Source organism: Acyrthosiphon pisum, chromosome A2 (assembly GCF_005508785.2).
Source record: "Acyrthosiphon pisum isolate AL4f chromosome A2, pea_aphid_22Mar2018_4r6ur, whole genome shotgun sequence".
Taxonomy (NCBI): Eukaryota; Metazoa; Arthropoda; class Insecta; order Hemiptera; family Aphididae; genus Acyrthosiphon; species Acyrthosiphon pisum.
Genome location: NC_042495.1, coordinates 55,592,442 through 55,616,470, shown reverse-complemented (window position 1 = coordinate 55,616,470; position 24,029 = coordinate 55,592,442). Strand labels below are relative to the sequence as shown.

At 26.8% G+C, this 24,029-nt stretch overlaps 2 protein-coding genes across 3 annotated transcripts in view; both read left to right on the top strand.

Annotated features, from left to right (window-relative positions):
• The window catches only part of LOC100162425 (zinc finger protein 330 homolog), a 10,388-nt gene extending 6,420 nt beyond the window's left edge, over nt 1-3,968 (top strand). Inside the window, 4 exon segments of one of the 2 annotated variants that reach the window (NM_001293439.1) lie at nt 1,029-1,115; nt 1,117-1,196; nt 3,409-3,528; nt 3,597-3,968. In NM_001293439.1, the coding sequence (NP_001280368.1) occupies nt 1,029-1,115; nt 1,117-1,196; nt 3,409-3,501 (260 nt within the window). In that variant the 3' untranslated portion in view covers nt 3,502-3,528; nt 3,597-3,968. 2 annotated transcript variants of the gene reach the window in all.
• Nucleotides 3,969-6,972: 3,004 nt separating this feature from the next.
• Nucleotides 6,973-20,706, top strand: LOC100575227 (probable phospholipid-transporting ATPase IIB). Its single transcript, XM_003244856.4, has 7 exons — nt 6,973-7,202; nt 7,315-7,490; nt 19,514-19,658; nt 19,727-19,840; nt 19,899-20,066; nt 20,142-20,384; nt 20,449-20,706. The coding sequence occupies exons 1-7, from the start codon at nt 7,194-7,196 to the stop codon at nt 20,704-20,706; spliced, it is 1,113 nt and encodes a 370-aa protein (XP_003244904.3). The 5' UTR covers nt 6,973-7,193.
• The last annotated feature ends 3,323 nt before the right edge of the window (nt 20,707-24,029 follow it).

Sequence of the window (24,029 nt, the reverse complement as noted above, 5' to 3'; positions counted from 1 at the left end):
CGTATTATTATTTCGACTACTTATCGTGTACATTTGACACAAAAAAAATAAAAAAATAAATAAAAAAATAAAAAAATAAAAAAATAAAAAAATAAAAAAATAAAAAAACACACATCATTGTAAAATCAATACATTCATCGTTCCACTCAGAATCTAAAAAAGCTATGAGGTTCACTAGATATTAATCTTTTCTTTTCTCACACTAATTTTTAAACTAATATAGCTAAACGGGATTTGCTGAGTGAACAATATGTTATGTAATGCATTTGTAAGACAGAGAGAAAGCATGCGGGTGTAGCGCCTTCTTAAGTAGACACCACATAAATTGTTTCGAGCTTGTCAGTATGACTTAGCCTACTAAGATAAAAACAAAAATTTTGACCACAAAAAGAAGAATTTTTCTACAATATGAAATCATTTTTATCTTTTCAATACTTACGAAAAAAAATAAAAACAATATTGCACTGTAGAAGTTCTCTTCTTTTTATGCTGAAAAATGTGGTTTCTTACCATGATAAAGTAAATAGGTATGTCAGCAACTTTGTGATAACTGATAGCCAGTATACACCGTCACCGTGTTCGCCAACCACTCCACATCCTGTTAATTTGTTGTCATATATGTATACTAATGTGGGATTGTCTTTTGGGAGATCATTTTAAGATCAAAGGATTGAGGTAAACCATAACTATGGCTGAGGATGGTGGCATGTGTCAGCTGGATCAAAACTCGCATTGTTGATGACATACCTATTTATTTTTGTCAGTTTTCTTGCCATAACTGTAGCCTTGGTTCTTTTTAGCGCGAAATAGTTTTTATATGTGATTTCATAATTAAACAACAACTACCAATGGTATGACTTATAAGTTACTTAGAATTAGTACTTAAAATTTAAAATTTCCTATTTCAAACTCCTTATAAATGAAATGTGTGTCTCAATTTTTATGGTGGCATTATTGAATTATTTTCTTTATAAGTACCTAAATATTTAAAAAAAATTAGAATAAATGTTATTTAAAATGAATTACAGGTCAATCATGCAATAAATTAGGACAATACAGTTGTTTGAAGTGCAAGGTATGTTTCTGCGATGAACACATTAGATGTAAACGTTTCAAGTATTGTGAAAAAGATAGAAATTATCCATGTCCAAAGTGTTCTTATCCAACAGCTGAAGTCAGTGATTTATCATTATCTTGTAAGTATACTATCATACATTTTGTTTTCATTAGTTAGTTATAGTTTGTTTAAAGTATAATTAATAATTTTGCACGCCTAAATTATAATTATTGATGTTTGAAATTATTTTATTTATTGGCTTAAAATGTTTTAATTCAATTAACAATATTAAAAGGTCACAATAATTTGGGAACAGTAAATTAAAATGTATTATTTTACAATATTTTGAATATTTAAACGATTAAACCAATGCATATCAAACTCAAAATTATTATGTAAAGACATTTTTTAAGATCTTAAACTAAACAAATCAAGCTAATATACTATGTTATTGTTGGTTAAGTTAGATGCTCTTACAGATTAAAGTACAAATACTTCATTTGAAAAACATTTGAATTCTTAGTAAAAACAGTATTTGTTACAAATACAAATACTTTCAATTACTTCTAAATTTGTTTACCTTATAAATCAATTGAATCAAAGTTTTTTAGTCATGCTAAAAATGATGCGGAGAATTGTTGTACTCGAATACTATCTAAGAATTGTTTTGTATGTATTACAATCTTCTTTCAATACAAAGCATGCATAATATGAGATGTGTAAAAATTGCAATGCACTTCTTATGCACACAAATAAAAACATAAAAACACATTTTTAAACGGGACAATGACATGGCAGCATTAAGGAATAGCAATTTAATATTTTTGCTGCCACTGTCACAACTGTGTGCTATAATCTATATTATATTAACATACCTAACATGATATAATTGACAACATTAAAACACTATGTTATTTTTATTTTTGTATCAAAAATAGCCTATATTATGATGTTATTATCTTGGTTATTACTTATTAGTTATTAATAAAGAACAGATTCTTAGATTTTTACATATATTTATAAGGTTTATAGCAGCTCAATGGGGGGTTAACAATTTGAATGATTTGTTAATTAAAGACTTTGTGGAAAAAATATTATTTTGTACTGTAAATATTTTGGAGTTTAAAGAATATTTATCCTATTTTTCATATTTTAGAATATTATTTATAATAAAATCATAATGGTATATTTCTCAAGTTGTCAATACTGCCAAATCTAAACCATCAATTATTCTTGAACAGCCATCACTGAACTGCTGTTTTGTAGAATAAAATAAAATTAGAACTATTATTGGTAGATGTTATTACATTTTATATTTAATTAAAATACTAAATACTTTTAAAAATAAACTTAAATTAATAATGTATTAATTGATAGTTTTATAATCTACAATATGATTAATATAATATTCTACTACATTTTAAAAAAACTGATGCTATTCATTACTTTTGAGTTATGACTATAGTTTGGATGTGACCAAAATTCCATTAAAATATACATTTAAAAATGTCCACACTTGTAATTATATACCTTAAAATATATTAAATATACCTATTTCTTCTACAAATATATGCAAAATAAAGGTGGTCAAGTGGGTACCGTTCTGCTGTACAGTAGTTTTCGAGCATGTCGTTTTTATGGATTTTTTATATTTGAATTCAATTCATTGTATACAAAAAAACGATTCTGAGTGGAGACGTTGTGTCAGCCTACCATATTTAAATACATAAATAGCTCATAAAGAGTCAAAATTGTTTGAACATTCTATCATGTATGGAATTTGGAAAATCCTAATATAAGCATTCATACTCTATTCGCCGAGAGTTGACCCACTCGCTTGATGAAAACTGGTCGCGGCTGCGCAGGCTGGCCTGTCTTTGGAGCGCTAGTGGTGATCGTCGCCAATAGCAGCTGCTTACTTCGACGAGCACTGCCGATCGCTGAATACCACCAACCAATCACAGATCGCCGGTCTCCTACTCGGGGGGGGGGGGGGGTTTGAATGTTCCGGCGGCTCAGTATGCATGCGCACAAGTGGGTCAACTCTCGGCGAAAGAGTATAAAGTTCAAATGTTGACAAAATTTGTCAAATTTATAAAATGTTTAACTTTTATAGCTAAGAATTGAAAATTTAACACTATCCATTACAGTGACCCACTTATAATCTACTGTACAGCAGAGCAATATCCACCTGCCCACCTTTTTTATTTTAATGGTTTTAGTTAGGTGCTATTTGTCTCAAACCCTGCTTATGAGTTATAACTTATAAATTATAATCCATTTTACTTTATAATATATAAAATATATTATAATTAGGTATTTTTAATAACTATAAATATTTCTGATCATAGCTCGTAATCATAAATATGGCCGACAAACATATGAGGAAGGTGATGATGATGATGATGATTCATATTCTTACGGAGCTGGTAGTTCTGGAGTGAACTATGGAGGATATACCTATGATGAAGGTATTTAATATTAACAATATTCTTTAAATTTAGAAACAAAAATATATTTTGAAACTTTAATTTAATAGCTGATGATAGTGATGATGACGATGATGATTACTCTTCAGAAGATGATGATGATGTTGATGATGATGATGACGATGACGACGATGATGAAGATGAAGAAGGTGACAAAGACAAAGCAAAAATTAAAAAATAAATTATCATTAGACATTTTATAGTGTTTATATAAAAAAAATACAAAATTTATCAACCTTATTTGTTGTTTCTTAATCTATTTTACTTTAAAATTCTTTTATAATTCATAATCTGTTATCTTGACTGCAGCCTCTGTTATCTTTTTACCAATGTACTCTACAGTATAACTTTACTGTTGACACTTAAACATTTGCAAAATTGTTTTCTGAAGCCCCCGAGAATAAAATGAACCTTTATTATGATCTCTTCTAGCAGAATTCTTTGGTAGGTTATGCAAAAGAAATATTTGGCCCACAAAAACAGTGGAGCATTTCCCACTAATAATGTGGTAAAAAACATCAATTATTGTCTTCAAAATACAATATTTATTTCTAACTTTTTATAAAATAAAATATTAAACTATATATATTTTACCTATATTTGTATAAGAAATGATTCTGAATAATACAATTTATTATTGAAAGTGATAAGTATGATAAGATGAAATAAATGGAATAAATGTCAGTACATTTTTAAATATTAGAAATAGCTTATATTCCTCACTATATAATTTTAAATTTTACATCAAGTCTGGAAGTTAAGATTTTTATTTGATTAAGTCAATACAAACTACAGAGACAAGACAAACTATTTGCACACATATTAATTTATGTGCACATGTTTGTATTACCTGAGATATAATATATTAAATATATATTATAAAATAATATAATGTTAATTGCTTAGTTCATAATATAGTATAAGGTTAATTGATACCAAAATAATAGAAATTACAATGTTGAATATGATCACGATTTGTCACTCATTACTTTGCCTACATCTTGCTTGGTCACAGCCATTCTGGCAAATAGTTACTATTTAATTACTACAAATCAAGTCTTATAAACTAGGTACCACGGAATAAATTAGATTAATAATATATAATTGTAAATATAATATATTAATAGGTAGGACATTTAATTAATATTATATGAATATATTATAACAGATTAAATTAATTAATATTCTTAATTTTTTTTCTGAAATATAAAAAATAAACCCAATAGCCTCAAAACAATATTTGTTTTTGTTTTATGTGTTTATAGGGTAAGTAGTCAAAATAATACTTTGATTTTCAACCTTATTATCTTTTTTGGTAGGAAAGTGAATCTAGTAGGTTCTTTTGAAAGGTAAAAATTGAAAAATTCCCAGTAGTTTATAAATGCCTTGGGAAAAAACATAAAAAATTAAATTAAGGAAAAACTGGAATTTTTACACAAAAAAAGTTTTTGACAAGATCAATTTTGTTTTTTGGCATAACAAAAAAAAAACTGTATACATTAAATTTCTACCAAATGTTTATATTAGCATTTTCTGTACATAATAAAATTTAAAAAATATTTTGATTCTTTTCGAACTATTTATAGGGGTAAGAAATTTTCTATTTTTATTAGTTTTTTTTAAAACTATTGTTCATTAATTATGTTTACTCAATAAAATAAACTTGACAGTTCAAAACTAACCAGGTTCCTTATAAATTATTATTAGTGTAATTTAAAAAAAAAGTTTAGGTTTTCAATAATTGTTTGCAAGTGAGAAGCTAGAATATTGACAACATTTGTCAAAATCACAACAATTTGCAAATTACCTATTTTAAGATGGAAATTCATAATAATTTTGATTTTTAAATCTAAGATCTTAAAATGTAATATGAGAATCCTCATACGTTGGTCTAACTTAAATTTAAAAAAAAATTGTTTCCTGGATATTCAAATTAAATTTCATGAACATTTGAAGTACAATTTTAGTTATTTTATTGTGGTTTTAAAATATTATTCGTAGGTAGGATAAGTATTTGAAACCTATAAAATAGATATAAAAAATATAAACTTTTATATGGTCGAATCATAACTTTTTAATCTTGAGCCTTTACCCCCTAACATCTAATGTAAATTACAAGTATAGACATGATTTAAAATGTCCAACATTTTTGAAAAATAAATCAGGATCCCTCACTCACTTGCCCACCTTTTTTTATCTTTCTCTTGTACAGTTGTCAGTTATACACATAGAGAAATATGTAAGCACCAATCCAATAGTATTGTACAATTGTATATGCAGATAATATTAAATATTTTAAATTAATTTGCAGAAAAACAATTCCCTAATATATTTCACAAAGAAAAATGCCTATCTACTAATATACAATCATTTTTGTATGCTCTCGTGTCTTATTTATTGCGGGTTTGTTCAAAAACTTTGAACTACTTGCAGATACATTTTTCAGATTTTAGTATAATATTTCGACTACAGTGAATTATCTATTGTGGTAGTCAGAAAAATATGAAATTTAATTTATTTTTCGGGATTTATCTATTGAAGGGTAGTTTTTTGAACTTTTAATGTCTTATCATAACATTACAAAATAATATTAACCATATTTGAAGACTGTTTATTTACACGTTGACGGATTATATTAGTAGGTATTGTAATTTTTTTTTAATACCTATTACAAATTAAGAAACAATCAATCAAAATACAAACGAATATTATTCTTATTATTATTTAATATCAATTAACAATGTCGATGACTATGTAATTATATCCCCGTAGTAGTAGTAGGTAGCTATATATTTAGACATTAGTATAATATTTCAATTTTCAGTGGTTATGACGTTATGCGACATTTGTTATAACTTATAATAATTGTTAAATATTAAATATCATTATTATAATCTATAGTATAGTCAATAGTGAGCTCGAGTATACTTAAAAATATATCTTAAATAGTTAGATCGTGGTAGTGTTGTAGGGACTGTCTAGTGAGTGTTTCTAATTTTTAAATTTATTTAGTAATTTAGTATATTTTACTATATGTCTATATCGTACTAAATTTTCTATTATTGAATCTATGAAACCATTTAACCACGATGCATCGTGCATTTAATATTATTAAATTCATGATTGAATCTAATATCTATATTATACATTTATACTGTAGAGTATTATATTATAGAGACTTTAGTATCTACAGCTGGTTAGTTGGAAAATAAGTAAGCCGAAAAATATCAATATGATTATAATATGAAGGTGGTGACGTTTTTCTAGCCGGTCGATTAGGGTTAAATATTTTCAGTTCAACGACGAGTTCACAGCTCAACGTGATATCCCTAATCACTAATCAGCTATTATCTAACTCTTGTCATCCAAACAGTTGTATACCTATCGGCATTAAATCCACCTTGCCTATCGGATTATTATATTATTTTTTTTCTGACTTTTGTACTTAGAATTTTTAATAAATGATAATAATAAAATCATTAGACGATTGTTTTCAGTTGTCATTATTTGCATTTACATTTTATTATACGTGACCTATACTATACAGTATACATTTCCCGTGAAATGGACAGCCGGCACTCCATTCATTGAAATATTCATTAAAATGTTTATTTCGATTTTTGACAAATTGACAACATCGTACTTAAATGAAACGAGTGAGTATATTGAAGCCATAGTAAACATAAGTGTAACCATATGTTTACATTTGCAAGTCCTCTGGTATTGCCACCTCCAGTTTAAATCTGAATTTTTGTCTGCCCCGTTAAGGTGAAAAAAAGTCTGCAGACAGAGAGTATACCATTGCTATTAAGCCAAGCGGAGAGACAGTTCGATGGAGATGACTCCGATTGCTTTTTGTCTAGTGATGACATGACACCATTTAAGAAGCATAACGTCTACTACAAAAGCAGATGGGCTAGGGTCTCTTCGCTTCTATTCTGTGGGTGAGTATCTTACAAATCACAATACTATAGCAATGAACATTGGTGGATTTTTACGAGTGTTTTGCAGTGTGTTTAGTTTGGCTTGGAAACATACTAACTTTACTGCCAATCTAATGGGTGTATTTTGTTATAATATTTGAGTTTATTTAGGGTATGAAAAATTAAAAAAGCTCATACATATTATACAATATTCAAAATACTTAATAGGTAAGTTGTAATTTTAAATTTCAAAAATAATATGCAATGTATACATATAAACATTTTACATCACTGTTATAAACTTATAAATTATCTATAAACTCAATTTATATAACTAATTAGAGATTACTGTTAACGAAAAATGGTAAATTCCAATTAACAACAGTGGACTTTGAATTAAGCCATAAACAAAACAGTAGTAGTAACTAGTGAGTACTGAGTAGTAAATATTGATTGAAATAATAAACATTATTAAGTTTATGAATTATGAGTAACAATATTAGAAATACCTAGAAGTAGAATAGTAGAAATAGCATTAAGCATAGTAATATAGTAAGTTGCAAATTAGAATCTTCCTTTAGTTCCTTATGACTTCTAGGTTAGTAGGTTCAGCAGTTCAGGACATCAAAAAATGTTCTACTAAAACACTGAAATTTGTCAGTATAACCATGTACAGTGGCGTAAACTGGATGTTGCAAAGGTATTGTATTGCGACCCAGAAATGTCTGGAATTAGTTAAATCTTTGAATTATTTATTATAATTAATATTATAATTATTTAATATAATTTATTATCTTTTTTAAATATATTATCAATTTAGCCAAATAGTATGCAAATTGTTAAAAATGTATTTATTGTATTGGGAGAGGGCAGAAAAGCCACCAACGGATCTGAGAAATATTGAGAACTTTTGCAACCCCTAAAATTTGGATCAACTTAAGCCACTGGGCACCGACTATGTGTTCACATTATTATTAACGGAATATAAAATAGTTTTTTATTATATTACATAATTACGTATTTATGCCTTTACGACTTTACCTGATATGGTTAAAGAATAATGACAGTGTTATTTTAATCGTGATCCAATATAAGCGGATAAACCATAAAGGAAACCATGGACAAACATTTATTTGATAGGCTTATTAATTATTAGGTATCTTAGTTTGTGACCGATGTGATAAATTCACTTATCACTCATGTCTCACTTTTGTTAATTATTCATTTTTATTGTTATCAACGTGACAACTTTATAACAGGCAACAATGTTTACGAGTGTAATTATTGTAAATTAAATTGCAATTAGGTAGGTATTGAAATTTGAAACATCCCAAAATCATAGGTGCAATTTCAACTTTTGACTTGGGGGGGGGGCTAAATATATTAAAGACAAGCAGACCATTGAAATATAGAATTTTAAAATTGTATGTCCTATGTTTTTTGGGGGGCTTAGCCCCCCCCCCTCCCACCCTCAATTTGTGCCTATGCCCAAAATGCTCTATTCTCTATAGTCTATGGCAGTATAGACTCTATATTACAGGGAACAATAATGTATCTCAATAGTCAATTGTCAATCATTCACACATTTAGTAATACCAGTAATACACTGTAGTAGTGTAGTATTACCTAATACCTATTGTTGCATACGCAAATCTTGAATTCATTTTTCATTATTTATTGGACGTTGGAATAATTCCGCTTGTGTCATATGACGGATTAATCAAAAACGCGTGAAAAATATGTCTATGCGTTGTTTATTTATTTACATTCATACTATATAAATTAATTAATAATAATAATATAATTATAATATGTACTTATTGATATTGTAAAGAAACATTTTCTCGGATTTTTTTATCAAGATTCCCTCTGGATAATGCGATATATTACTATATTAGATAAATCGTTAGAAGTATTTAAGTGATTCAACTCTCAAAAATAAAAACAATTAAAATCCAGATTACTCGTTTTGTTGTAATTTAAAAATCAGGTCCTACCTGAAATAACGCCTCTAATAATAAAATAATTTACCCTCTACATTTCATCTCAATAATTCCTAGTTGAGACAATTGCACAAACATTCACTAAACATTTAATAAATCAATACTGAACTAGGGCTAATGGTCCCTTAAACATGATTTATCGGCCAATAGATATTAGTGAATCATTATAAATGAATCAATTTTCATTTTTTTATGCAGCCCGGAATCATCGACTGCGGGTCCGTATTCGAATCGCGGTTATTAACTATGTATAATGTATATGATATTACCTATTCATTATATCATAATTTATAATGTTATAGACTTATTAAATCCAAAACATTGTAATAATATAATTGGTATTTGAATAGTATAGTATTTTTGATTTTAATTTTAAATATAATAATTTCCGTAGTGATAATAATAGGTTAAAGAAAAAAATTCTTTAAACATGTCGTAACTATATTACAAGGTGAAGCGCTGAAGCCAGGACTCTGGAGGTGCTATAGTCGCGTCATTGTAAATAGGAGGTACTTATTGTTTATATTATTACCTATTACTATATTTAAAATAATAAACGCAACGCTCGACGAACCTCAGACATTTTATTGACAAATTCAATTATTTTAAAATGTTAATTTAATATTATAAATAGTATTAAATATTGAGATATTTATTATTGACTATTGACCCCGAATTAAGATATATAAAAGATAATATATAATATCTCAATACAGTGGCGGCGTGAACATTTTTTCATTCATGAGACAAAAACAATTTTAGGGACCACCCACCCTCAACATTTTTGGATAATATTTTTAAGTACTAATACATACTATGATGAAGTAGGATATATAGATTATACTCGGTTCAGAAAATATATAGAAAATAGAAAATTATTGAAAAAAAAATTTAAAAAAAAATTATAGAAAATATATACTTTTCTGAAATAAAAAATAATAAGTTGACTTTAGTCTCCATATTATGGAGCATTAATTTTAATCATTTAAGGTGAGTCGTTTGAAATAAATACTAGATTGTTAAGCTGACGGTATACTAATGTCTCTTTAATGGTTGATTGTACATTCAAATAATTTTCTAAAATTTAAAAATAATAAATGACAAATGTCCTGGAAATCGCCATGAGACCCGGGTCTCATAGAACCCTTGTCACGCTGCCACTGTCTCAATATTCGTGGTATGATTGACTGGACAGTCGTGGACACGTCTGGAAGTAGGAAGACTGGACAGTGGACGTATTTAGTTTTATCACCGTAACGGCGGCGTCGGCCATGGAAGAACCGGTGGCGATGATAATGAAGTGGCGTAATGCGTTGCTTACGCCATGAATTGAACCTTGACATTCGCGCGCGTTGATAATATCGACTCGTTGCTCGTTCGGTCGGTGATTCGCCTGCGCCGACCGAAGAACAAGAACGGGACCGTGTCCGTACTCCGTAGTGTTCTGTTGTCGCCGCCACGTCCTACTGCCCCTCCGACCACTTCTCCTTCCCCGCTTAAACCACTCGGCACTCGTCGGCCGCCGCTAAGCTGCGGTTCAGGCAGTTGCCAGTTCACTGTTCAGTGGTCGTCTGATCTGCGGTCGAGCGCGTCATTTTTGTCCTATATACTCGTTGGTCCGACCATATCGTATCGTACGACGACTCTTTGTGAGTGCTTTGAAAACGATCTGCGCATCGACTGAAAAATAAATTAATATCTGCGACGTAAAAAACAGCGATCTCGACATTTTTCTCGTCGCCTGTTACCCTCCTTGGTGTGTGTAAGATCTCATATTATAATATTTTCTGCCGTGCGCCGAGTAGAGCTTTGTGTAGGTCGTCAACGCCGCCGCCGTCTATAACGGGCGCAATCGCAGAATTATGTGATTGATTTTATGGATTCGCCCGCCGGTGCAGGTGTCTGTTTGGTGGAAATGAACTCGTCTTCATCCACGACCACTCTGACCGTCAAAGAGGACATTCCGCTTTTGAACAAGCCTCGGGAAACCAATAACGTCTTCAACAGGTTTGACTCAAACACTGAAACACCTCTCTCTGCCACCCACCCATCAACATTGCCCGTTGTCCATATTGTGCAATTATAAATGATAATTAATGTTATTAACTAATATCTGATTGCTAAAACCTCATTTTATAAATAATATTTTTTTTGTACATAGGTACCTACCTTATTCGTTGGTTTCCTTTTTTATATCGACCAAATTATATTTGGAAAATACCTGTCTGCAACATTAACCTGTCAGGAAAAACGCTTATACAGCCTCCTACCTATTATGTGCTGCAGTGTTTGTCATCTTGGTGGCATCTCTGCAAGCCAAACGTGATCATTTAACAGTCTTACACTAACTAACATACCTTTAATAGTTTTTTCTTCAATTATTTGTATTGTAAAATGTCAGAAATAAAATAAAAAATATACAAAAATATTGTTCCTAATAATAATTTATATTTTATTATACACCCAAAATTTTTGAATTTTTCATTAGATTATTTTTATATTTTATCAAAATTTTCATTCATTAGGTATAGATAAATATTATATATTGTCATGCTTACCTAATTAATTGGCCACATGTTCAAACTAAATTATAACTATGAGTAATCCATTGTATAATAAATAAAATAGTTCCTACCTAGGTATTATTTATACCTACAATAATTTTAGACAAATAGGTATAGGTATTATCGGGTATTATAGTATAAAATACAATTAGTAATTTAATTTACCATCCTCATAATATTTTAATCGATATAATATTTGGTAGGTTAGCTTGCTTCATCAAAATCATTGCAGCAATGATCAGTTAAATTTCAGTGGTGTAAATATGTATCACTTACTTTTTATTTTCCCCGTTCATAATTTATCATAATATATTGGTCAATCATCTTCAGGCATATTAATGAAAATTAATGTCTATCGCTGCAACAACATAGTTCTTATATACACTTATATTAACTTAGTGGACATATATGAAAGTGGATAAGGGGCATGACTAGGCTGCAGTTTTTATTTTCTTGTATTTTCTGCATTTTTAAAACGCTGCGGGTATCCTGGAAATAACAGTAACATTGCTTCACGTGGCAAGTATTTTAAGACTATTAGGCTAATATCATTAACTATATCTGTATATATGTAAATCAATTGTGAAACTTCTAATTATTTAACTTAGGTATGCTTTGATGATTAAAACAATTAATGAAATTGAATATAAGTTTTTAAATCTTTTATTAATTAATCCAACAAATCTTTCATGCCTAGAAGTCACTTATTAGTTATTGGAATTATTGAAGGGGTTATTTATTATTTGCTAGGTATTAAGTACCTAATAAATACTAACTATACTGTATATTATACATATTATACATATTATACATTTTAATTTATTAAGTAGGTACAGCTATCTAAATTGCTTTCAACATTTTTAACAAATTTATTTTTCGGTTCTTGACCACTAGTCACTATCTACATAATTTTGGAATTGAGTTCCTTGTTTTATTCTTTATACTTTGATAATCATAATAACAATTAATTCTCGAGACTTACATTTGTATTTGTATTAATATTTTGCATTTACATTAATTGTAAAGTTCATAATTGAGACATGATAATATGATCATGATATCTAGATATAACATTTAAAATTTTAAAATGATACGCCTACCTGTAAATGTATGATGTTACCTGTTATGTTTGCAAATAATTATAAAATGCATATATTTGTAGTTCTAATAAAATATTTCGAACAATTTTAAATAAAATTCAAATATAAACGTACTTGGATATAAAAGGATAAAAAGTAAAAAAAAAATAGTTTATTGGTTATGACAAAAAAATCAATAATACAGCCTTCTGCAGTACTGCATAATATGACTTATCAGTTAGGTTTCTACTCAATAAACCACATTTATTTCATATAATTACATACCAGATACTTTAGTTATAATTATTTTTGTACCTAGATTCTAGTTTATTGTTTCATATTTTTATTGTATAATATGATTACCAGTGATGTAGTCCTAAAAAAGTTTATGGGTACACGCATAAATATAAAATTAAGAGTTGGCAGTGGCGCCGAACCTATAACCCAAGAGGGGCGACCGCCCCCCTTTTTTTTGGTGGGTGGGGTCGTTGGGGTCCGTGGGTACCCCAGCAAACAACTTATGAATTATGTTCCTAATAAGCTATTAATGTATACATATGCAGCACTGAAGCAAGTGTAAACGGGGTGGTCCGTATAACTTTTTACTTGCCCCTCTTTGAAAATATAGTTCGGCGCCACTGGGAGTTGCGTACACACGTGTACCCTCCACTACACCACTGTATACTACAATGAATTTATATGGTATCAATAAAATTATGTCATAAATTAGGTAAATCAAATACTATTAATTTAGGTACAAATTGACTCCTATAGAACTCAAATTGTATCTCTATACTACATCATATAAATATATAATATTATACTACACTATATAATCATCCTTAAATATCTCAACAAATAGGTACTTAAAGTAACAATAAGTAAATATGTATAAAAAAAATCTAAATCTCGGCCTAAATGTTTTAAATTCATTGACATTTATTTAAATTATTTTTTTATTGTATTTTTAAAATGTATAATAATAAAAATAAAAATGCATATTTTAATGATACTTAAGCACATAAAGTCTTTACTCTTGATAATAATGTTTAATGGTTTTTAAGTAGGTAATGATTAGATACTTATGTCTACTAAACATGTTGATTTGTTGTAATATTTACAAAATTAAGCCATAATTTTTTACAATCAGGTGGTTATATATTTATTTTAATTTAGGAAGGGAGAAGATATGATGAATGTGTCATACACTCATACATAGACCTTCATGTTATACAATAAACAGTAATATGTGACTTGTATGTGACTATCAATATTGGTTCTTTATCTTTATAATTCACAATTCTATACTAGTCGTAACTTGTAAGTAAATTATAATAATTATATTTTTTATACGTTTTATGGATTCTTAGATATTTTTATTTGTATACATTTAAATAATCGAGTAAATAATGGCCTAATTTTTCTGTCATAAGCAAAACAAGCTAATGTATCTACCAACTTATATCTTATTTGATATTATCAGTAATGCATACTTTATAACGCTTTATAATGAATTAAATCATTTAGGTTATATTGAAATTACATTTATCAAATCTTAATGTTACATACAATTATTTTAATATATTATGTAGGTGTCATAATAATATATAACTTTATTTTTATGCATCTGAAAGTTTTTCTTTTTACCTATTCATTATTTGAATCTTATTCCCCATATAAATTATATATATTAATATTTAAAATAAGAACATTTTATGAAATTACAACTAATAGGTACTTAAATATCTATATATAATTAGATAGATGTTAAACGTTAGTACAGAAAAAAAATCTAAATAGGTTATTATTATTATTATCATTTTTTTATGTGGCATACTAATACATTGTACTATATAATATGGCCTTTTATATTTTTCTAGATACTCTTAAACTGAATCGTAGTTCATATTAATTTATTGAAAATTTGAAATATAAACAAAATACAATATTAATTCTTAAATTTTAAATTTTAATATTTTTTACCTACTATTGAATATGATAATACTTTTGGTTTTAACAGTAAACTAGTATTATAAGTACCTGGTACTCGTCTTATTAAAATTTACTTTATGTATATTAAACAAGAATACTTAGTATTCTAAAGTGTTAATATTATAGGTACCATATTTGTTTATTAATGATTATAAATAATAATATTTACCTACATATTAAATTACCTAATTATTAATATTTATTATGTTATATTTATGCAGATATTTATGTTATACTAAAAAATATTAAATTTGAACTTGATAGTTATGTCTTGCATTAGTTACTGAATATTATATTAGTTTATAATTGATACTATAAAATGTATTATAAAATTATTGAAAATGTCATGTTGAAATAATGAAATGTAAGAAAAATGTCATAGTATACAACATTATGTAAAAAAGTTCAAAAATATATGTTTTTCTTCGGTTGTAGTACACACTTTATACACAAAAGTAAATTGTAATTATAGTGAGGAAATTCAATTTGTGTAAAGTTAAGAATTCTGATACTATATAGAATTATACTTATATAAAAAATGCAATTGGTTTAAAATAATAAGAGGTACATAATAATGCACTCAATTTCAAATAATAATAAATCGACATGTGCATGAACAATGACATTGGGTGCTTTTGGGTAGCTATTATTGTTAGTAATTAGGATTGTGCAAACCAAGACAATTTTTTATTGGCTGCTCAGTTTATTCTTGAATAGAATAGAGTTGGGTGAACATTAAATGATTGACAAAATTTATAAGAATTTAGAACCATTTTTTTTAAGAGGACATTTTATCCGCATGTGTTATATCCATCTGACTAACGCATGACATTGTCAATTTTACGTTAAGAATAATCAACTTTATTCTGGGTCTCTGTTATTTTTAATATTAGAGTCAATATTTATTATCAAGTTTAATGCTATGAATATTAATAATAATCTAGAACCTCATTGGTTAGGTTAGGTTAACTTGCTTCATAATTACAGTATACGCAATTCTACAAGGGGCTCTAAGTAATAAGCTCACCTTTAAATGTGATCATTTCACTCTCATAAATCATAATTATAACAAAGTTAAACTGATTCTTCTTAAAATAAAATTTACCAAGCTGGTATGCATTAGTAAGACTGAAACAACACTTGCGGTTTTGTCCTCTTAATAGAAACATATAAAAAAAGTATATTATGCATTTATATTTATAGTAACCTTGTTTATAAGACATAATAATAAATACATCAATGTAAACACATTGATAATTTATTTTTATGTAAATAATCTTATTGTTGTTAATCCTACCAGACCAATAGAAAATAATAATTTGGATATTTACAAAATTTGTAATATAATATAGGTATAGGTAAATATATTAAAATAGGAAATAAAAGTAGGTATAAGAAATAATGGTATTTTCTTTTATTTACTTAAACTCTTTATTTGGCATTTAAATACATTTCATTATATTTGTTGTTTGATTTTATGACAAGCACTCAAATCTTATTATTAATAGGCAAGAAAAAGTTACTTATTTGATAGTTTTAATTTTAGTTCTTAAAATATTTTTTTTTTCCTGAGTGGCCCTGCAAATGTTGTTGCATGTTTCCTTTTACCTGGTTACATTTTATAAATTAGTCAACTTGGTATTTATTATAAAATATAATTAAAAAAGTTATGCCGCATGAGTTATATACATTATATTATTGTGTGTTGTCTTATTTCAAATGAGACCTCACCCGAAAGCTTGATATTTAACTCTTAAAATCCACAATATATAATAAATTAATAATATTGTCATTAAACGCGATAATGATTTTTAAGGTTACAATTTCCAACTTATTTCTATTAGGTTAAAAGAATTTTTAGATAAATGATTGTAGTTTTTTATATAAGTCCCTGATTAATCACCAAAAAATCCATTAAATGAATTTATTTTTCCTTATTATTTTAAAAGTTTGACAAAAGTACCTAAGCCATAATAGTGCTTTGACAAGTTTTTCGTATTTCATGGAGTTTGTGTCCTATTATTTCAGATTGTGACACATTCTCCTGCCTGTTTATATTTTTACAGTCATGACAGAAGAGAAAAAAAGTAAATTAAGGTAGGATCCCAATTTGGTATTTTTACTAATATAATATTATAATAGCCTAACTATAAATTTTAAGTTAGGTATGTCAAGACCTAGCTGGGCTAACAAATATCAAAAAGGGTGAGCAAAAATTAAGAATGATAAATTTTCCTATATTGTTAAACTTTATAATATTTAAATGTATAACCCATATAGAATTCTGTCTTCAGATATTCCTGAACAGTAGAATTTGTTTTTTTTTTAAAATTTTAATTTATATAATAAAAACCTATATTTCTTTTAGAGATAGGATGTAATTTAAAGGTTGAATTTTAGATTGATATATGTATTCAAAATATGTACTATTTTATACTAATAGTTTTATTTGTAGATTAAAATTGTACTCATTCATATTTAATAAATTCTATAAGTATTTTTTTCATTTTATGATTATTAAATTTTAATATATTACCTATTATATATTTTATAAACATTACCAACCATAATATTAAATCATAACGCTAAACAATAGTTTATCATAATACTGTTTTTCTACCTTTTAATATAATTGAAATATATTTTTATATTTTTTTGTAATATGTAATTGATAAAAACATTACAATGTTTGAATTTTAGATTTATACAGTTTAAATTTTGATCAGGTTATTAAAAAAAAAAAATTATAGCTCACCCTTTTTTAATTTTTTGGTTTTGTAGTCGGCTGTTTAAGGTTAGGTGAACCTAACCTAATCTCATATTAAACACGACTAACACCAAAACTTACATACATTTTAAATTTAAATTTTAAAAAGAAAAATTGCTACAATTAAATTAATTATTACTACATGTTTTTAATTTAATTTTATGATTGAAGTGATAGCGTGTTTTTAACTACAACACATCAAGCTTATAGTTAGTTAGTATATTATTAATGTAGTATTTGTTTTTAATATTTATGTAAGATTTGTTTGCTTATTTTTTTTTATTAAACCTACTAACTTAAAAATATTTAAATTGCTTAGCTTTTTACATAAGTTAGCTTCTTGCATGTATTGTTTTGTTTATAAATGGGTAATTTTATATTAATTGTACGTTAAAATAAAATTTATCAAGAATGAAAGTAATATTAATAGGACTAGCATCAAAATACTTAAGAACGTATCATGCGTAAAAGACATTATATACATCATACCTATCTTAATATACTAGAATTTTTCAGTTGTAGGAGCATTTACATAATGAACCTATGTTAGTAATACATTTTTTATATTTGTGCATACATATATTTTATACCTACTATTTATTAATTTTTGGTTTTACTGTATGTATATATAATATATATTTAATATGATATTTGGGATTCTTATTAATTTTTCGTATACCATAATTATACAGAATAAATATTTTATCTTACTTTAACTTTTAACTTTCAAAGTTATAAAATAATAATAAAAACTAAAAATAATTTTGGAAGTTTTTAATAGTTTTGAGATTAATAAATGCCAATATAATATAAATTACAGTGATAATAATTGGTCATTATTCATTATTGACAATAAAATATAGGTAGTATTGGTTTTAAATCAATGTTAATATTAGGCCACTATTAATTAATGCTGTTTTTGAAATTGTTTATATTGCAGTAGGTACTGTTTATCTTATAAGTTATAAACCATCTAAAATTGCATTACACCAAAATTATATTTTTGTTAATTTCTTAATTTATTTGTAGGTAATCAACTAATATAATATCTTGGTCTAAACTAAATGTTAATATTTCTCATCCAATGTGACTTATTATTTTAAAAAAATTTTATTTTTTACTATGTATAGAGAATGGGATTTTATTTTTATCTTTATCATTCTATTTAATTTTGAATTTTAATGAATTTTTAAAAAGTGGCTTAAAAAATAACTATCAAAAACAAATTTAATTCACAAATATTTACTTGATACATAAGTTCAACATTTAGAACCGTATTCATAGTTGATGGTTAAGAATAAGTATTGCTTAAGCTAATTAAATAAAAAAAATTGTGATAATAACTAAAAGCAATGCTTAAGGTAGGTCTTAACCAACCTTAATGTAAGCAATACTTATTCTTAAGCATCAACTTTGAATACGACCCTTAGAGTTATTAGTTAGAACTTGTTAGGAATAACTTTTATTGTTATTAATTAACTTATCTAGACAATTAAGATACTGACCAGTTATTATCATCAATGCCTGAATAATTGTCTTAGATTGTAAAATATATTAATTGAAATATGTATGGATATTTTATATTATTGTATTATATTTATGTAAGTAGAGTATTGTTAGATATAAATTTTTTTAACAGATTTTGCCAATGGATTTGGCAAAAATGCTTCCGCAAGAAGGAACTTACTTCACGTACTATTGTCATTGGGAAACAAAGCACCGAAAAGTATTCCCCAAATGTCATACGCAATCAGAAGTACACCATTATCACATTCCTCCCAAAGGTTTGAAACTTTATATTTTTATATCAATCCGACTTATCAATTAAAAAATCATTTAAATGTATTTCCAGGTGCTCTATCAACAGTTCAAATTCTTTTTGAATCTTTATTTTCTTTTGATGGCTATGAGTCAATTTGTACCTGAACTAAGATTAGGATACCTCTACACATATTGGGGACCACTGGTAATAAGCAATGTAAAAAAAAATTATCAATACTTACTTACGGTATTTAATGTTATAGATATTTGTATTGGCTGTCACATTATTTCGTGAAGGTGTTGATGATATTCGAAGGTGGCAACGAGATGAAGAAGTAAATTCACAAAAATACAAACGTCTAATACGTGGTAAAGATCACAATATTGGTACAGAGTATGTATCATCATCAAAACTCAAAGTTGGAGACTTAGTAAGTTTTGTTTTTTGTAATTATTAATAAAATATAGCTAAAAATGTATTAAGTTTTATTAAATTTAATTATTAGGTGCTTGTAGAAAAAGATCAAAGAGTCCCAGCTGATATGGTGTTATTAAGAACTACTGAAAAATCTGGTGCTTGTTTTGTACGAACTGATCAAATGGATGGGGAAACTGATTGGAAATTACGTCTTGCTATTGGAGACACTCAAAAATTAGATTGTGATGCGCGTTTGTTTGATATTACAGCCACTATTTTTGCTGAAAAACCTCAAAGAGATATTCACAGTTTCATAGGAACATTTAGAAGAGTAAGAGAATATATTATTTTATTATTATTATTAAATTATTAATTATTTATAATATATCATTTAGCAAGATAATGGGGAAGAAGTGAGTCTTGATGTAGAAAATACATTATGGGCTAACTGTGTTGTAGCTAATGGTTCAGCACTTGGTGCTGTTGTTTACACCGGTGCTGAAACCAGGTCTGTTATGAATAATTCTCAGCCTCGAAGTAAAGTTGGACTCTTGGATATAGAAATTAATCAGTTAACTAAGGTATTGTTGGAATTTTTTTACTTTATTATTTTTTTTTTTAAACTTATATTGTGTGTTAAGAAATTGAGTTAACAAAAAAAACCCTAAAATCTACAGTGACAGCTTAATTCAGTGAATAGTAGAGACAGCACAAAAACCTAAAATTGGGAAACTGGGTCAAATGAAGGAAAAAGGTGTAGAAAAATAGTTTTTGTTTGAATTTGGCCGATGACAAAATACACAAATAGGCTAATAGCTAATTGATAAGCAATTATGTAAATAATATATTTAAGTAAAACATAATAACATATTATAATATATCTTCTATGTTTATTTGAAACTAATATTATATTTTTACAATAACAAAATAAAAAATAAAAATAATGTTTAAAAAAAATATCATTAAGTGTACTCATAGTATTCAAAAAGCTTTTATACTAAAAAACTATTTTATTCATAATATTATATAAGTAGGTATCATGACTCAAGAAAAATTGGTTATTGTAAAAATTGTAAATCACTCTCATACAATATGTAAGGCGTTTCCATCTTGCCCTATACACATAATATTATAATTATACAGGGATGAAACATAATATCATGTCAATGTTTAGTTCTACTAATTGTAAGAAAGTGGTGGAGTATTAATTAAGTAATTAGTAGCTTAACACTATACAATGTAATGGAGATATTAAATAATTAAGTCTTGAGGACGTCCTCGTCTTAGATGGTGTTGGATTCCTGGAGTGGTGGTCCTATGTTGAGGTGATAGTGCATTGAACCTGTTGACTTGTATATTCACAGAAAGCACAGTCCTAATAAATTTAAGGTTGTATATTTAAAATTATCATTGTCCAACTTTCTTCGTCTTGTATTTGAACCCCATGTGACCCATTAATACAACGATAACTTGAAATTTTATCATATTTTGTAAACTACTGACTACAACCAATTTAAGTATTTTTCATTCATAGCAGTAACTCTAAGAAACACAATAAATATAAAGAAAAAAATATAGAAAAAATAGTTTTAAAAAAATAAGATACAAAAATTGAGTGGTATATAACCGTACTGGGTATCTTTATATTGTAATGTTACATAACTAAGATAAATCATTACATTCGAAAAATTATACTGAATAGCTCGGTTTATTCGAATATTGTGGCCTTGATTTTTTTAACGACGGCTGCTTATTATTATTCGCACATTTTGTTTTATTTAGAGTTTATTATTGTAACCAAAACTTTAACTTATATTACTCAACATAGATTTTAGGAGTATGGACAGGAAACGTGGAATATGTTTGAAACATACATTGCAGTGACTTACTCAATCAACAGGAGCACTCGGCACATACTGGATATCAGAGAAGTTAACAACTTTTCCACTTTTTATCCATCAAAATGTTATCATTTACTTTCGGAGCTATAATAATGTTTTACACACACGTTACACGTAGATTCCTATAAATATTGAGCTTTATTTGTTTTTATTATGGCGTAGAAAAGTTTAAAAAATAATAAAAGAAGGTATATAAACTAAGAACAATTTTTTTTCATAAGATATATTTATTAAAATTATTGATAGTTAGTACATTGTAATTAAGGAACCTTCCTAGAATTAATTTTAATATATTTTATACAACAAAGGGGACCAAGCAAAATATATTAAAACAACTAAAACAACTTTCGGTTTTTAAAAACGTCTGTTTTGCATTAATATAGAAGTATGTTGAAGTATCATCAACATTTATATTTCGTTTTAAATCATTGAGATTTCTTTAGTTCGGCAATTAAAGTGAAAAAAAACGATCACTATAATATGAATTGTATATATTTTTTTAACTTTAAAATTTTTCATATTATTTTTTGGTGCTATTGTTAGTGTGTCTTATATTGAAAGCAGTGAGATTTTTATTATTAATCATCAACCTTTGTAGTTAATGGTTACAACATAACTTGGACTGAAATTTAAAAAAAAAAATCAATGGTAAAAACAATGTTAGGTCTCAAAAATAAATCAATGCTGTCACTGGATCCGTTTCCGGTAACATTGTTGTGGTTGGCTTTGTGTGAGATGGAGGTTATAGCAAGAGCAAATGAACCAAACGATACGATATTAGATACTAGTCAGTTGGGGTATATTGGATAAATAAAATGAATACCAGTGAAATGGAGGAAGGAATTACTACGTGCAATATTAAAAAGCACAGACTTTTTGGATTTAACGGTCTGTAAAAAAATTACACGGTATTTACAACAAACGTCTAAACATTTATAAAAAAAAATAAAGATAAAGAACAGATCAAGTTGACTAGAGTAAAGTTTATAGTGATACACTTAGCTTCTTTAGCCTGAAGCTGAACATGAGCACAAACATTCGGTAATTGTGTACACTTTTTTCGGTACTATTAAAATAAAATACAAAGTTCACTTAAAGGTGTATTTAAAAAATGGATTATTTATTTATTTAGTTCAATGATTCAGAAATTGTATTAATTAAACTAGCTTTAGTACTTACCTATTAATGATTATTCTTTACATACCTACTCGATTATATAGCATGATGGTAATATCATTTTTGTTTAATATACGATAATACGAGTATTATAAGCAAACTAATGATACAACTAAGACATTTTATATATCTTCCTACTTACATATTTTTAAATACATCTTTGTTATGATCAAGAAAATATCTTCAAAATATATACATTAATATATATTATTATTAAGTATATTATGTTGTATAACATATTCACATTTTAAGTGAATAATACAAAAATATAATTGATAAGTCCTAAAAAATAGATAATAATTTAAAAAGTATGTCAATTTGGTTTATGCAGAATTATTTTCTCATGAATGAAATCCTCAAAAGACCCAAACAATGTTATATTGTTATTACAAGAATATGAAAAGAATTCACCTAAAAAATATCTGTTTTATTATGCAATGATATTACAATACTAAAATCTTCATTTATACCAATATATTATAAATTAAAATATTAATATATAAATATAAATTAAAAATATAAATTTGAAATTACAAAGATACCTCACATTGTATTTGGTGCAAATAATGTTTAGACATACTGTGCTATAATTGTTATTTTTTAACAACTAAAGTAAATCACTCGTATATCGTAAAAATAAGTACACGTGCTTTGATGTCAACTTTTATAAATTACTAGCTGCCCGACCTTCCTCCAGAAGAACTTATTTTTTTTATAATTTAATTTAAAAACATATTACTATTTTTTGGCTATACAAATAATATAATATAATTACATATTGTAGTTATTGTTATTGCTAATTTCTGAAAATTATATATCCTACATTTTGAATTCAATCACTGGAGTGGTAAATTTTATTATTTTTATTATAGAATAGAAATAAGGTAGAAAAAAATGTA

Excerpts from the sequence above, each read along its gene's own strand:
- LOC100575227 (XM_003244856.4), top strand. Across the intron at positions 19,841-19,898 it reads ACACATATTGGGGACCACTG|ATATTTGTATTGGCTGTCAC; the intron begins GTAATAAGCAAT and ends TTAATGTTATAG. Across the intron at positions 20,067-20,141 it reads AACTCAAAGTTGGAGACTTA|GTGCTTGTAGAAAAAGATCA; the intron begins GTAAGTTTTGTT and ends TTTAATTATTAG.